Genomic DNA, 14059 nt, shown 5'->3' with positions numbered 1-14059 from the left:
CGTAAAATAGACTTTAAAAAATCATGAATGAATGAATGAAAATCAAGCGCGTTTGGAAAAAACAAACACAGTGAACAAAGCAGACAGACATTGAAACACGTTTTACATTTGATTCTCCATGCGTTCGGGAAAAGTTCATTGTTGAAGAAGAAGGACTTGAAAGCCCTTCATTTCCCTTCCCTTTCTCACTTCTTGTCAGGTTCGTTCTCAGCCACCTTCCCTTTTCTTCTCTTTGAAATTTTGAAACTTCCCTCATGCTGGAACGAATGATTTTTTTATGTGATTCAGGTTTTTGTGTTTGTTTCTGTGCATTGCCATTATTCATCCAAATGGGTATCCTAGAATGCCTTGCATTTTTTGATCCGGTTTCATTTTCAAGCAAAGTTTCCTTTTTTATCTTGCCCTGGACAGTGTCTGTTTGCTTGTTAGCATTCAAAGGCGGTGTGCACGTATTCTGACTGAGTTCCGGTTTATGTGAGGTTGTAGCACAACTGAGTTTTATGCATGTTTCATGAATTACCTTATAGTTCATGTATTTGTGTTGTTTAGTTGCTGTGAGCAGTGAGCATTCTACTTTGTGTGTATTTCTTTATTCTAAAGGGTTGTTTAGATTACATTAACTTGTTATTTGAATAAAAGATTCCATTGTTAATCATTCCCACAAGTGGACTAACTTCACTGTTGATTTGTCTTCCCACTGCATTTCTTTAAGATGTCAGCTTTCTGTGTTTGTGTGAGTGAGCGTTTGTCGAACGTGGTTTTGGTTTTGTAAAATTGATTTGGTCAGAAGTGTGTTTGAAGTGAAGTTATTTATGTTTGGATTTATCCACTTGAGTGCAACTGATAAAGTGTGTGTTTGGTTTCCCGTTGGGAACCTCATAATCAATAATGATAGAGCAAAATCAATTTTAGATGACAATGTAGATGTTTGAGAGTCATTTTGGAGAATTGATTTTAGTCCTAGAATCCATTCTGCTAGAAGCTAGAGAGAGTTGCTTTTGCGTTACGCTACAAAAACCATTTTTTCAAGATGTATCCAAACTTAAATCACTTCACTTTCAACTCACGTTTGCTATAATCAATTTCTATCAAAAGTAGAACAATTTGTTATATTTTACTCCGAAAATATTATTTCGTACGAAGAAAAAGAATAACATCTTATCTGCAATCAGGATTTTGATTAGTCTTGGTGTTTTTAAATTTTTTTAACTTATACTTTTAATTCTTTTCAACATGATTCTGCTATTAATCAGAGGTGAAAAGAGGCCTTACTTAGTAGTGAGAGGCTTCAAAGAGTGCATGCCTCACTGAAGAATGGAACTCCTAGAAAATGATAACAGGAAAATATTTGTCTATTTTGCACTGATTTCCCATATAAACTAACTACTTAAGCATCACATTGATAGAAAAAACAACATTACAATGCTCTATTTACAAAACATGAAGCTGATTACTTGTAAGAGCCCTAAAGACTGACAACTTATTTTTTTTTTTATAGTTTGCTATTTATCCGCCACCTTTAGCATGTTAGGTAGTTGTGCTTCTTCCTGTTCTTTTTTCCCTAGTTACAAAAACCTTAAAGCAAATCCTTGGTTTACTTTCATGATTAATTGTTACACCTTAAGCTCTTTGGTCCCATATTTGTATCGAATATTGCTGCTAAGCACTGTTGAAATTTTCCCTTTATTCTGTTCCATTTATGGGTTCTTATTTGCTTGTCTGATTTGTTTGTTTCCATATGTAATATTGTTATGTACAAAGATTGTTTTATTTTAGCCCATAACTTAAGTTCGATTCTGTGATTGAAAGTGTATCATTTCACTGTGAAACATATTCAAAATTATGTTCTTGGCTTGTCAATTCATTAATTTGCATTATGAATATAGATTCAAATTTTCTCAAGTTGTTTATTTTGGCTTTAAATTTAAATTCAATTTGATTGTCATTTTTTACTAGGTATCTGGTCAATTCCTATATACATTTGGTCAATGTGATAATTGTTCAAAGTTCAGCAGGTTGTGCCAAGGTTTACTTGGTCCTTGAAGCATATTTCAGAATTCGATAAGTGAGAGAGAATGGGTTATGTTGGGGATCACGGGGCTTCAACTTTGCATAGATACAAATATAGTGGTGTAGACCATTCCTACTTGGCCAAATATGTACTACAGCCCTTCTGGAGCCGCTTTGTTAATTTTTTCCCCTTATGGATGCCGTAAGTGCTTTTGTCATTTGAAGCTAAGGTTGTTTCTTTATTATGACTTGGTTAAAATTGTCTCTTAACTTTGAGGATGATACACCATTTTACTCATTTGGATGTGCTATCTTTGGCCTTTTTTTATCAGTTATATCTGGATAAATAACTTCCTATTAGTCTATTACACAAGTTTCGTGTAGTAAACAATTTAAGAATGATAATGAGTTAATGACTATACAAGTATACATGATGACATCTGTTGTATGGATACCACAATAACTTTCAGTTGTTACAATCTGACGCTGGGTTCATGATTCTTATAACATGTAAATAGTTCACCTCCTGATTGTGTCTAGACATTTATTTGACATTTCTGGCTTTTGCCACTTACATGCCTCGCCTCATTCATGAAGATAACTATATCATTTACTCTTTAGCAATGCTCTGGTATACTTTTTCTGCACTTAGTTTTTGAGTTAAGAATTCACTAACTTGTACCTTTTTCTTTTATTTATCATATCTCTTGACATTTTGGCATCCTGGGATTCTTTGCAGTCCAAACATGGTACACCTCTGATTCTTTTCTTATTGTAGTGTCATCTGTAGTTGTTACTGTTGCATCATAAGCTATCCTTGGCACTGAAAATTCATAAATTGTTCGGTTGCAGATAACTCTTATGGGATTTATGTTCTTACTATTGTCTGCATTGCTTGGCTATGTAAGTGGACCCTGAGCCCATTAGTCTTCCTACTTCATAAGGTTGAAGTCATAATAGAGATAGTTTCCAATGCTTCACTTTCTTTTTAATTTTGTCAAATGATAGAATGAAATTTGCAATATCCTTAAATACAACCATAAGAAGTGTTTTGGTGAATTTCATGCTTCATTGATAATTTCTTTTATGGAAGTATTCATTACATGGTCATCGTGGGGGAATTTAGACATAATGTGAATGGCTCTGTTGAAACAATGAATTTCTGGACCCATTATACTCAAACTTTTTTATTTATTCAGATATACTCACCTCGATTGGACTCAGCTCCTCCAAGATGGGTTCATTTTGCACATGGCCTACTTTTGTTTTTATACCAGGTCTGGTTAAATTCTCATATTGCATTACTTGCTCACCTCTTCGTCCTTGTGACTTTATTCTCAAACTTTCTGTTGGCTAGCCCTGTTTTACTGTTTTGATTGTGATGAACCCTTAAATTAATAAATTTTACATATAGTAATGGAATCACTTGCCTTGAATCTTGATTGCATTGACTGTGGTGTCATTTCATAATGAATCAATTGTGATTATGTGGAATTATCATAATTTGTGAGCGAGCCTTGAAGCATGTTTACATTTGACCTTCTATTTCTTAATGTAGAGGAATTTCCTGAAAAAGAGAATCTACATTTTAAAGTTTTTTTTCTTCTTTTCCATGAGGCCTTAGAAATTATTTATATTTCATTGAACTTATTTCTTCGATGTGTAGTCTATGTCCTGAAAACTGTGGTTATTACCTTTCTAGGAATTTTTTTGTAGTATTCTTATGGTTTATCTATGGAAGGCTTTTACTATAAGATGCCTGAGCTTCCATTTTTCCCATGATTAATTGTTTATTATTATATTCTTCTTGACACACACACACACACACTAGACATTTGATGCTGTTGATGGGAAGCAAGCTAGAAGAACAAATTCTTCAAGCCCATTGGGGGAGCTGTTTGATCATAGTGATTTTCCCGCACCGTCTTTTTCATTCTATTATTTTTCATTATGTGTGCCTGTATATCATTAATGAAGATATTCTCAACTGTATTGCAGGATGTGATGCACTAGCTTGTACAGTACGTTTTTTTAGCTTTGATTTTTTCTTTTCAAACCATTTAAAGAAAATAAAGACAATCATCCATGAGAACTGCTTTTCAGTTTGAAGCACTGGCTTTTGGGAGCACAGCCATGTGTGGAAGAAGTACTTTCTGGTGGTGGTTAATATCTGCTATTACATTTTATGGTGCAACCTGGGAGCAGTAAGTTATTATGTTTAATTGACATGTGGTCCATAATGTTATATGACATTGATTTCTTTTTCTTTGCTTTATTTTTTATAAACAATATTTTTAAGCTTTTATTAGAAAAGTCTAATCCTTATAGGGTGCAGTCTGTAGAGCATAAAAGTTTGTTTGTTCTACCCTTCTATCAAATAATGGATTGTTCTACTTGAGTTAGAATACTTGGTGAAAATTACTTTTGCAATGACTCTGGAAAGTGATTATATTCTCCTGTCCTGTTTATACCGTTTTAGTTCAATGGAATAAACTCTTATTCTAAGCTATACTATTGGCAATTTGACGTGATTTATATATATTTTAATACTGTATTTCATATATACTTTTAGACAGGCCAGAAATATTGATTTTCTCTTAAATATTTTGGATGCAGTTACTTCACCAATACACTTATACTGCCTGTTGTTAATGGACCTACAGAGGGTCTTATGCTAATATACATGGCCCACTTTTTCACTGCTATTGTGGGTATGCTCCTTGTTTAAGTTTTTCTCCCCCCTTTACTATTTATATATACAGGTACAAAGTGTGCTTAAATTCCAATAAATGTTCCTATACAGGTGCTGAGTGGTGGGTTCAGCGATTTGGGAAGTCTTTGCCTTTTTTGAATTGGTTGCCTTTTATTGGGGGTAAGACTTTCGATGATTGTATGGTAATCTTTCTACATTTGGAGCAAAAGGTTTAAATATCAATAATTATTATACTTGTATCAAATTTGATATAGAACGCATCCTAAGAAGGTTTAAACCATATACTACTGAATGGATTGTAGTGTGATTATTAACACTATGGCCACTTAGGGTGTGTTCGGTTTAGTTGTTTTCATTTTCAGCTGATATATTCTTACTATTAATTAGAGTTTATCATCTTGATTTCATTCTGTATCCTATTTTCATGAATATGCAAAGAAAATAGAGAAACAGAGATTTTGCTGCTTTCACCATTTGCGAATTCTTAAAAACAGGAAACAAGATGACATTTTTGTAATTGCTGGTGAAAACATATATACTGAAATTGAAAACATAAAACAAACCAATAAAACCTGCGTATTCTCATTATTGTGTACATATGTAATAAACTAATAAAGTGAATGCTGTGTAGTCTGGATAACATAAATAATCGGGGTATGTTCTATATATGCTTGTCCAGTATGAGCTGGGCTACATGTCCTTTGGGTGGCATGATGGAGTTCAACATGAAAAATATAATTGGTTTATATATAGTAAATCTCATTGTAGTGCAAGTTTGTTAATAAATTATTGCTTGATTTGTATTGTTCTTTCTGGATTTCAGATATCCCGACATTCAGAGCAGTGTTGTGTTTGATGATAGTTTTTGGTGTTATACCAACAGTCACATTCAAGTATGTATAGCTAAAATAATTGAAGTTCAATCTTCATTACCATGCACAATAACCCATTCTTTTCTAACTCTTCAATCTGACATAATTTCTTTTTAAGTTGACTTTTCTGTACCACACTAATGGGTTGTTATTATGGTCATAGTTGTACTTTTAGTGTTGATGAACTGAAACTGCAGATCCATTTTGTTAGAACCTGGAAAATTTCTCATGTCTTCATTATATCTTATAAATATTTTTAGAGGTTGAACCTGCAGAAGTTCTGCTGCTATTGCAAGCTCAACGTGCGACCTCTATTTGCTGACTGTTGTCAACTTCTCCAGCGTGTGTGGATGTGTCTGGCAACTTTTCCATGCTATTGCCACCGTTTAACTTTTCACTGTGCTCTCTACCAAGATTGTCCTTATTATGTCCAATTGCGCACTAGGTTATTGTGTACCTTTCCTCAAAGGCATCTAGGGACATCGCAGTTTCAGTTTTTGGTCGTTGTACTTTGATCAAAGTCTTCTTCTAGTCCTGCAATTTTCCCTAGGGCTGAAACACCTATATTTCACCTCATCATGTCAGTGGTATTTAGATGATTACATCTCTTCTAGCCATATACCACTTTGTCAACTCATTAACAATCATACCAGTAGTGATCTTCACTGAAGTTGGTGGCCCGTGATTCGTGATGATGATACTGATTTCTCCATGGCTGTGATGTAAATGTGATGGTTAATGAGTTCATATGCTGGAGGTGATTTCACATCAAAGTTGTTGGGTTTCCAACATTTTTCTGTTGTTTTAAACTTCCAAATGTAGGTTGGAAAAGTCTGAGCCTTCTTGATTGCTTGCTATGGAACTTCTCAAGTTGATGACTATTTTAGCCTTGTTTTTATCTTTCCAGCAGTTCTCATTTAGTTTCTTGCTTCTATGAGTTTCTTTTCTAGTCATGTTTTATCAAGTCCACCATTCATGTGTGTTATTTCTGTTTTTAAGGGTTCATTTATAACAAGCTAAAAGCTTAGCATGAGAAAGAGTGTTTGAATTGGGAAAAATAATTCATAGTAGATTAGTATCTTTATTTTTATCGAAGAATCTTTTTGAGTATCATAGGTGTGGTTTCCAAATTTCATTTTGTGATCTGTTTTTTTTTTTTCCTATTATTTATTTATGATTAAGAGTCTAGTGCTAATATAAATATGAGTTATGCTTTCATTGCTTTGTGTTTTGTATCTCATCATATTACTATATGTACTAATTTACTAACAACTAACATTTTCCTATAAAAAAATATTACTATATGTCAAATTATCCTATTATTTTGAGATTTTATTCTCTGTTTTTGTCCTTCATTAATCATTGCCTAAGCCTTCTAATTTGAACGCTAGTATAAGATTATGGCGTACTTCATTCTTATTGTTATATTCTCCTGGTGATATCCAGGTTCTAAATTCTAATAGTATAAAAATATGAGCTTCTATGATTGCAACCAAGAGTTTACAATGTTAACTTTTAATTACCAAATTCTCCTTTTGTTTTCTGTATGCTGTTGTCTCTAAATTATTTGGTCAAGGTCTGTTCAAATTTCGACATAATCTTTTCATTCCATGCAGTGTTTGTAATGTTTATAAAGTTGTGAAGTCAAGAAATGGAAGCATGCCGCTTGCATTGGCAATGGTAAATGGTAACACCTTTTCGTATTAGATTCTTTACCTAAAATCTGGCTGCTTTGTAACATGTGCTTCTTTTGGGCAGCTTTACCCATTTGTTGTACTCGTGGGAGGAGTGCTCGTGTGGTATAACTCAACTCAAGATGCATATTTTTTATTCTATGTTTTGTTTGGATATGCACATTCTATTATTCTTTTGTACATATAAGCTCAAGTGGGTGATTTTTGGTGCAGGAATTATTTGTCACCGTCTGACATCATAGGGAATTATCCACATTTAGTTATTTTAGGAACTGGACTTACTTTTGGATATCTTGTGGTGAGATAGCTGCGTTTTTTCCTGATCACTAAATATGCTGTCTTTAAATATCATTAAATTATGCTTTTATGTTGGAGTGAATCTCAGATCCTCTTTGGGTTAGATTTGGAGAATTGATGCCAAAACATGTTGGTCAGGAATCGGAAACATGTTTGATAATCAAACTATCCTCAGTATGTTTGTTCTAGGTTCTTTTTCTTGGGAGCTTTTGTTCTGATGATATGGCTTGCTTTTAGCTTCTTCTTGTAGATAATCTATAAGACTATAACTCACTATATTATGACTTTTACTGAGGGAAGCTTAATTTTGCAGGGAAGGATGATTTTGGCCCACTTATGCGACGAACCTAAGGGCTTAAAAACTGGAATGTGCATGGTACTAAACTGTTTGTTTGATTTGCATGTTATATTCTGAAAACTTTTTTAAGATGCTTTATTTTTCTTATTTCGCTATTACCCCTCATTAGGAAACTATGAAACACAGTTTGGTGACATGGCCAAAAGTTTTATACATTTTCAGCAATCTTCAATTTTATATGGCTGTGATACCTGCAGTAGTAAAAAGCTTTATTCAGGAGTCTCAAACCATTAATGTTCTGGAAATCCTTTATGTCGAGAGCATTATTATGTAAATAGTGCCTAGATTCCTTATATCGCATATCCTAATCATGTAGTTCGAGTAAATCCTATATGGCTATATATATGGCCTCCATTGTGTAATCACGGTTTCAACAGTGTCTTTTGTTATTAATTTTAAGTTTTAACTTGGTATTTCAATCTTGATTCAGAGACTACCGTAGGGATAAACTAACAGTAACATTAAATTATCATAGGTCAGAAGTTATCATAACTCAATATAAACAGTTTTATTATTATAGCTGATTTGATTACAGTAATCCAGTGATTATTTTTAAAATTTTATTGCACAAAGATATTTGATGTAAGCATTCTTTGTCTTGTACAGTCCCTCCTGTATCTCCCATTTGCCATTGCTAATGCGCTTGCATCTAGGCTAAATGATGGGTATGTACTGTGTTTTTGCATTCTGAATACCGTTGATAGTGGCGGTTCATGTTATTTACCACTGTCATCTGTTTCTCATATAAATCCATTGATGTATTTTTGGCAGGATTACTTTAGTGGATGAGAGATTAGTTCTTCTTGGTTACTGTGCATATACAGGTACAATAAAAGATGGAATAATTAGGAAAAAGAAGCAAACGAGTACAATAAAAAGGATGAATATCCTCCTACAGGAAACCAAACTACACAATAATCTGAAAAAAGAAGAAATGCACAGTATCTAATCAAAGCTTGCCAGTACATGACTAGCAAAGAAGCCCTTCTAAAATAGAGCACCATATATTGGTTAAGGAGTCCATTTTATCATATAACGAACGAGTAAATTAGTTATCCTTCAACATTTTGACATTCTTTTCCCACAATCAAGTGTGTAGTGTTTTGCCTAAGCGAGGGCCTTTATTCTTGCTCTCAACCTCTGAAGTGACAATATCAGCAAACTTTTTGAATGGATCTGAAGTTCGTTAAAATCACCAAAAAGAGTTGACACCTTGAATAGCTAGCACACACCACCAGAAAGATGTTGAATTCAATATAATCCACAAACTAAATCCAACATCTTATGTGAAACAGATCGTCTTACTAGGAAACGGCTACTTACAACTTATGTTGAACTTGAGAAAATTTGATATACACACTATTGCTGTACTTTGAAGTTAAATTTTGCTTCTATTTACGCCTGAGATGGAGTGTCATTAATTATATTTAACTAATTAACTTGATTTCTCTTGCTTGATGATTCTATTTCTGTGAACACAGGGACACTTTACTTGCATTTCGCAATGTCTGTCATTCATGAAATTACAAATGCCCTGGGAATATATTGTTTCAGGTGAATTACCAAGCATTAGATTGGTGTATTGTGTGAAAATGGCATTTGTCGCTCCCTTTAATTATTTTCCAATGCAGAAGTCTAATTTTTTCTGTTAGTGCTTATTGAAAACTGGTTTTGTTTGCATGTGGATGATTTGATTAAATTAATACATCAATCATTATTTTTTATGAGCTTATAGTTTTGCACAAGCAGGAAATAGCTTGACCATTTTGTGTGGTTTATATTTCTGCCTCTGCTAAGAACAGTGTGGCTTTTGAGTTTGATACTTACTTTCTTTCCTTTTGTTCAATTGCAGGATAACTAGGAAGGAAGCTTGATTATACTCAAGATTCCTTTATGTACGCTCTTTTCTAATCCATTACTTGGTTCTTTGTTTTCTAAAATGTTAATTTCAATTTATATACCAAAATTTCGTTTGAACAAACTGTGTATTATCTTTCTTCATCTCTTGATTAGTCACTATATTTTGTCATTTCAGCTTTCAAGTCGAGAAATACTGGCAAGCCTTTGGTCAGTGCTGATTTTGCTTTGTTTGACAAAATTGTCTAACACGGGTTTTTTATATTATATATTGATTCTTAGATAGACTAGGAGATCTATTTGTAGAAACACTGTTTCACCTCTATTGATATTTCTGCATGTATTTTCTTATGTATGGATTGAAATGTGATTCTGACATTCTTAATATTCTAAGGGCGATTCGCATTTGTGTTAAGTAGAGATTGACTCGTGTATAGCTGCATTAAACAGTTTAACACAGCAATGCTTAATAGTCTCCATTTTCCTTTGTGATTGTCTTTTTTTCTTATAACGTCCTCTTGTGATAGACATCCTCTACCGTCAATTATCCAACCTCTAAATATAATCAATAACCAGTTTGTAGAATTTATTTTTACTTTGACCAATTCCAGTTTTCATTAACATATATCAGTCATTCAATGTGAAAACCAATGCCAAGATTTTGATAGAGAAGCTGCAGAGGATTCTGTTAGAGAGGATCCATTCCAATGCATTTCTCCCTGTTCAGAAAATGCATGGATGTACTCAAGCTATACTCAGACTCAACTTTTTGTTGGTGCACTGGGACACAGCATGAAACAAAATAAAAGCAATAGTTACATGTTTAGTCCCTTATAAGCAATTTCAGCCCTGAGATCTTGTTGATGTTGCTGACAAAGTGACAATGATCTTAGAAGAAGATTGAAGAATTTGGCGATGGATTTGAATAGGTTAAAGTCATAGGCTCAAATCTCATTATCATTGTTGTACATTTTCATTTCATTTAATTTTCACTGTTCTTTTAATGTAAAGTGCAAGTAACCAGATTCAAATCCAAGACCCCAAGCAAACTATCCAATAGTTGGTGATTTGAGAATTGCTTAAAAAACGACTGGTAGAGAGACCAAGTACCAACCCTAGTTACGTTTTTGTTGGTGAATTACCTTTTAATCTGTCTTGACAAAAAAAAATGTGTGTAGTATGTTGAATTACTATGCCATTGGTAAATAATATACAACCTCAGCTAACTATTTCTTCCCAAAACCCATAAGAGAGGAATGAGATGCTAATTGGAAATTTTACAGCACATTTGAATACATAATATGGCATCAGATGGCTCTCTCCAACCATCTTGGCAATTTTAGTGAAGACTTCATCCCCATTCTAGTAAGGAAAACTGAATACAGCATGTGGAGCAGGAACATAAAACACCCACAGTTGATCAAGACCTGAAAGCAAAAAGCACATCAGTGTTTTAATGTCTCTAAATAAGACAACAGTTCAAGACTCTCGCAGAGAAGAAACTAACTTACCAAAGTGCCAAATAGGGTATAAATGACGTTCATTGAAGGAATAGAATTAACACCAGCAGCAGTGAGCACGAATGTAAGAGAAGCATGAATGTTAATAGTGATCTACGCGACGACGCATTCCCCACAAAAGAAGAGGAAGAAAAAAACACAAAGTCAGCAATTTTGTGGTATAAGTTGAATAAAATAATTAGGCGATAATTGCATAATTCATTACCAAAGCCAGTATATTTTCCCTTATCAAGAAAGATGTAACTAGGACAAAGCCAACAGAACCAAGTGCTCGTACCTGCGAACATTATTACGAATTTATCATAAAGAATGTGAAAATAGACAAGCAAAAACAATCACTTCAAATAGGTATAAGAAGTTTGAGGCAAGAGGTAACAAACATTACAATTGTGCACAAGAAAATTGACAGGTTCCAACTCGTTTCCAACCTGACAAGATGCAAAGAGAAGACAGAAAAAAGTTATTATTTAGCTTATTTCAACAACGAAACAATGGATTTCAATTGTCATCCTTACAAGAAATTAAAAACATTTCACAGTCAAGAGATAGACCTCCACCATTGTCTAGGGAGTATCTTAGGCAGAGATTTAGGAGGTGCAGCATGGGACTCATGGTGACATAGATAACAAACTGCCAACATGACAAGGGAGCACAAATTGGGAGAAAATGAACTTAGCTAGATCAGAAGGGAGATATAGAGAAGAGAGGTCGGAATGTGGAAGAGAGCAAAAAGCTGTGACTAAAGGTTTGGGAAGGAGAGATAAGACACCCAAATTTCCTGGCATTATCTGTATTTTTCTATTTTAGTCAATCTTGGTCTGTATGTCAAATCCACAAATACTTACAAGCACGAGACTGTACCTAATTTAGTTGTCAAATACAATTTTACTTCTATAATCTGGTTCAGTTCTATCATCTTGCCACTTAATATAGAAAGGACTACATCAGAAATCAAATAAAATTCACATTTAACAATGTAACATATGAGAACAATGCAAAATATCTAATTGCTTGCCCAACCTAAAGCCTAGATCAGAAGATTGATCATAATGCTAGCAAATTCAAATTTCAGAATTTCATGTAAAAGCCAGACAAAGAAAGCTAATTCATGTTGACTTGAATTATAAAATATCATGATTAATGAACCTCTGCGATATTCGACAAGAACAATAATGCCAAATCAAGGAATTATATAACAATGTTTGCTACGATGTGAAGTTTAAAAGCACATAAAGTTTGTGTATGACATACCTCCACAACGTACCCATCGTGTAACCGACTATACCATGCTTAAGCTGCATGAAAGAAATATTGACAAATCAAGTAATTTATAGGCAGTTTCATTTGCAACCCAGCATAGAATATTTACAAAAGAAGGAAAATGAAGGAGGTCAAATATTTGTTCCAACAAAATTAAATTTCTAAACAATCATGTCTGAAGTCCTTACAAAAATGGCCTATGGTATAAAAATGCTCATGTCTCAAAATGACCTTGTAGCTCACAACCTCACAAAACTAAACTTTTCTTTCATAAACAAAACTATTCAGCACAAGATTTATAACAATAAAAAAGGCAACATGGAATTGATAGTCCTTTTGAAGTAAAGAGCAGGCTCACCAGATAGGTCAGAGCTTTTACTGGACCGGACAAGACAAACAAAAGTATAGTTGTTGACACCTACAACAACAACATAGCTGCAACAATAAGAATTCAATAAAGCATTAACTACTCAAGAAGTATACATCACATTTTGTCAAGCAACTAGCAAGTCTAACCAGAGTTTTCCTTCCAGCATCAACACCCCATCTCATTGAGGATATCACTATCGGCAAGGAGAAGAAACAACTAAAGTAATTCTGCAATGAGAAAGAAAAACCAAATAGTGAGAGGGGATAATGTAACAAACATCTCAACTAGGAATTAGAACCTCCCTATCAGCATAAACAAAGACAACATGAGCATCACTAATCAAAATTTGATAAACCTAATCAATTTTCAACAAAAGCAAAAAGACCCATTATTCTACTTTCTTAGCCAAACCTTATATTCAAACAAAGATCCAATTTTGATTAAAACTAACCAATTTCCAACAAAACAAATGCAGACCCATTACATCAAATACAAACAAAGACACAATTTTTCATTCGCATTAACAAACCTCAATGGCAAGTGAATTGCTCAAGAAGTAGACCAAACCAGTGAGTGCAGCAAACATGGAGCACTCAACCAGTTGCAGTGTTTTCTGGAACACTAGGCCGTTTGGCGATAAGTCTGGCGAAACTTCATTGTTGTCTTCTTCTTCTCCATGATGTTCTTCACTACTGAAAACTGGCACTCCAATATTTGAAACCCTGAGAAGATTGGAGGATGTTGGAAAAGAAAGAGGGGAGAGAGATAATGGGGGTTTGATTCTGAAAGGAAAACTGGGTGCAGGAGATGGAAGAGAGAGAAAGCTATGGTGAAGAGAGGTGTGAGTGTGAAGTGTGGTGTGAGCTTTGGAAATGGAGAAGAAGAAGGAAGAAGAATGTTGATAAGTTTTCAGAGGATTCATGGAGAACATTTAAGGTCGTGTTTGGTTGAATGGAAAAATTAAGAAGGTTTTAGAATGAAAAAAAATGTTTTGAAATATTGTGTTTGGTTCGAAGGGATTCTAATTAAGAACGTGTGTCACAGGATGCAATGGAGTCTCTTCCACCTTCTTGCTATCCATCCCAGTGACTTGGTGACTGTTTGGTCT

General features: G+C 34.0%; 2 protein-coding genes across 10 annotated transcripts; one reads left to right on the top strand and one right to left on the bottom strand.

Annotated features, from left to right (window-relative positions):
- Positions 1 to 10216, top strand: LOC130739645 (choline/ethanolaminephosphotransferase 1-like). Of its 9 annotated transcripts, XM_057592009.1 has the most exons (20): positions 18 to 199; positions 2016 to 2212; positions 2750 to 2759; positions 2863 to 2913; positions 3210 to 3287; positions 3842 to 3917; positions 4009 to 4031; positions 4114 to 4214; positions 4627 to 4721; positions 4814 to 4882; positions 5547 to 5616; positions 7212 to 7275; positions 7354 to 7394; positions 7503 to 7587; positions 7900 to 7962; positions 8551 to 8609; positions 8716 to 8768; positions 9426 to 9498; positions 9797 to 9839; positions 9980 to 10216. In XM_057592009.1, exons 2-19 carry the CDS (start codon positions 2076 to 2078, stop codon positions 9816 to 9818), a joined length of 1170 nt encoding a protein of 389 aa, XP_057447992.1. In that variant the 5' UTR covers positions 18 to 199; positions 2016 to 2075; the 3' UTR covers positions 9819 to 9839; positions 9980 to 10216. The 9 variants fall into 9 exon arrangements, 7 of the variants coding, with proteins under 7 accessions (XP_057447988.1, XP_057447987.1, XP_057447986.1 ...); XM_057592005.1 differs by lacking the exons at positions 2750 to 2759; positions 2863 to 2913 and having other exon boundaries at positions 13 to 199; positions 2013 to 2212; positions 3842 to 4031; XM_057592004.1 differs by lacking the exons at positions 2750 to 2759; positions 2863 to 2913 and having other exon boundaries at positions 13 to 199; positions 1957 to 2212; positions 3842 to 4031.
- A 709-nt stretch (positions 10217 to 10925) lies between these two features.
- LOC130739644 (uncharacterized) lies at positions 10926 to 14059 on the bottom strand. The gene is made up of 8 exons (XM_057592002.1): positions 13481 to 14059; positions 13098 to 13178; positions 12940 to 12999; positions 12573 to 12616; positions 11707 to 11749; positions 11527 to 11598; positions 11313 to 11414; positions 10926 to 11228 (listed from the first exon to the last, which is right to left on the bottom strand). The coding sequence occupies exons 1-8, from the start codon at positions 13880 to 13882 to the stop codon at positions 11109 to 11111; spliced, it is 924 nt and encodes a 307-aa protein (XP_057447985.1). The 5' UTR covers positions 13883 to 14059; the 3' UTR covers positions 10926 to 11108.

This window comes from Lotus japonicus, chromosome 2, assembly GCF_012489685.1.
Source record: "Lotus japonicus ecotype B-129 chromosome 2, LjGifu_v1.2".
NCBI classification, from domain to species: domain Eukaryota; kingdom Viridiplantae; phylum Streptophyta; class Magnoliopsida; order Fabales; family Fabaceae; genus Lotus; species Lotus japonicus.
The sequence above is the reverse complement of the archived record's forward strand: the minus strand, read 5'-3'. Positions and strand labels throughout refer to the sequence as shown.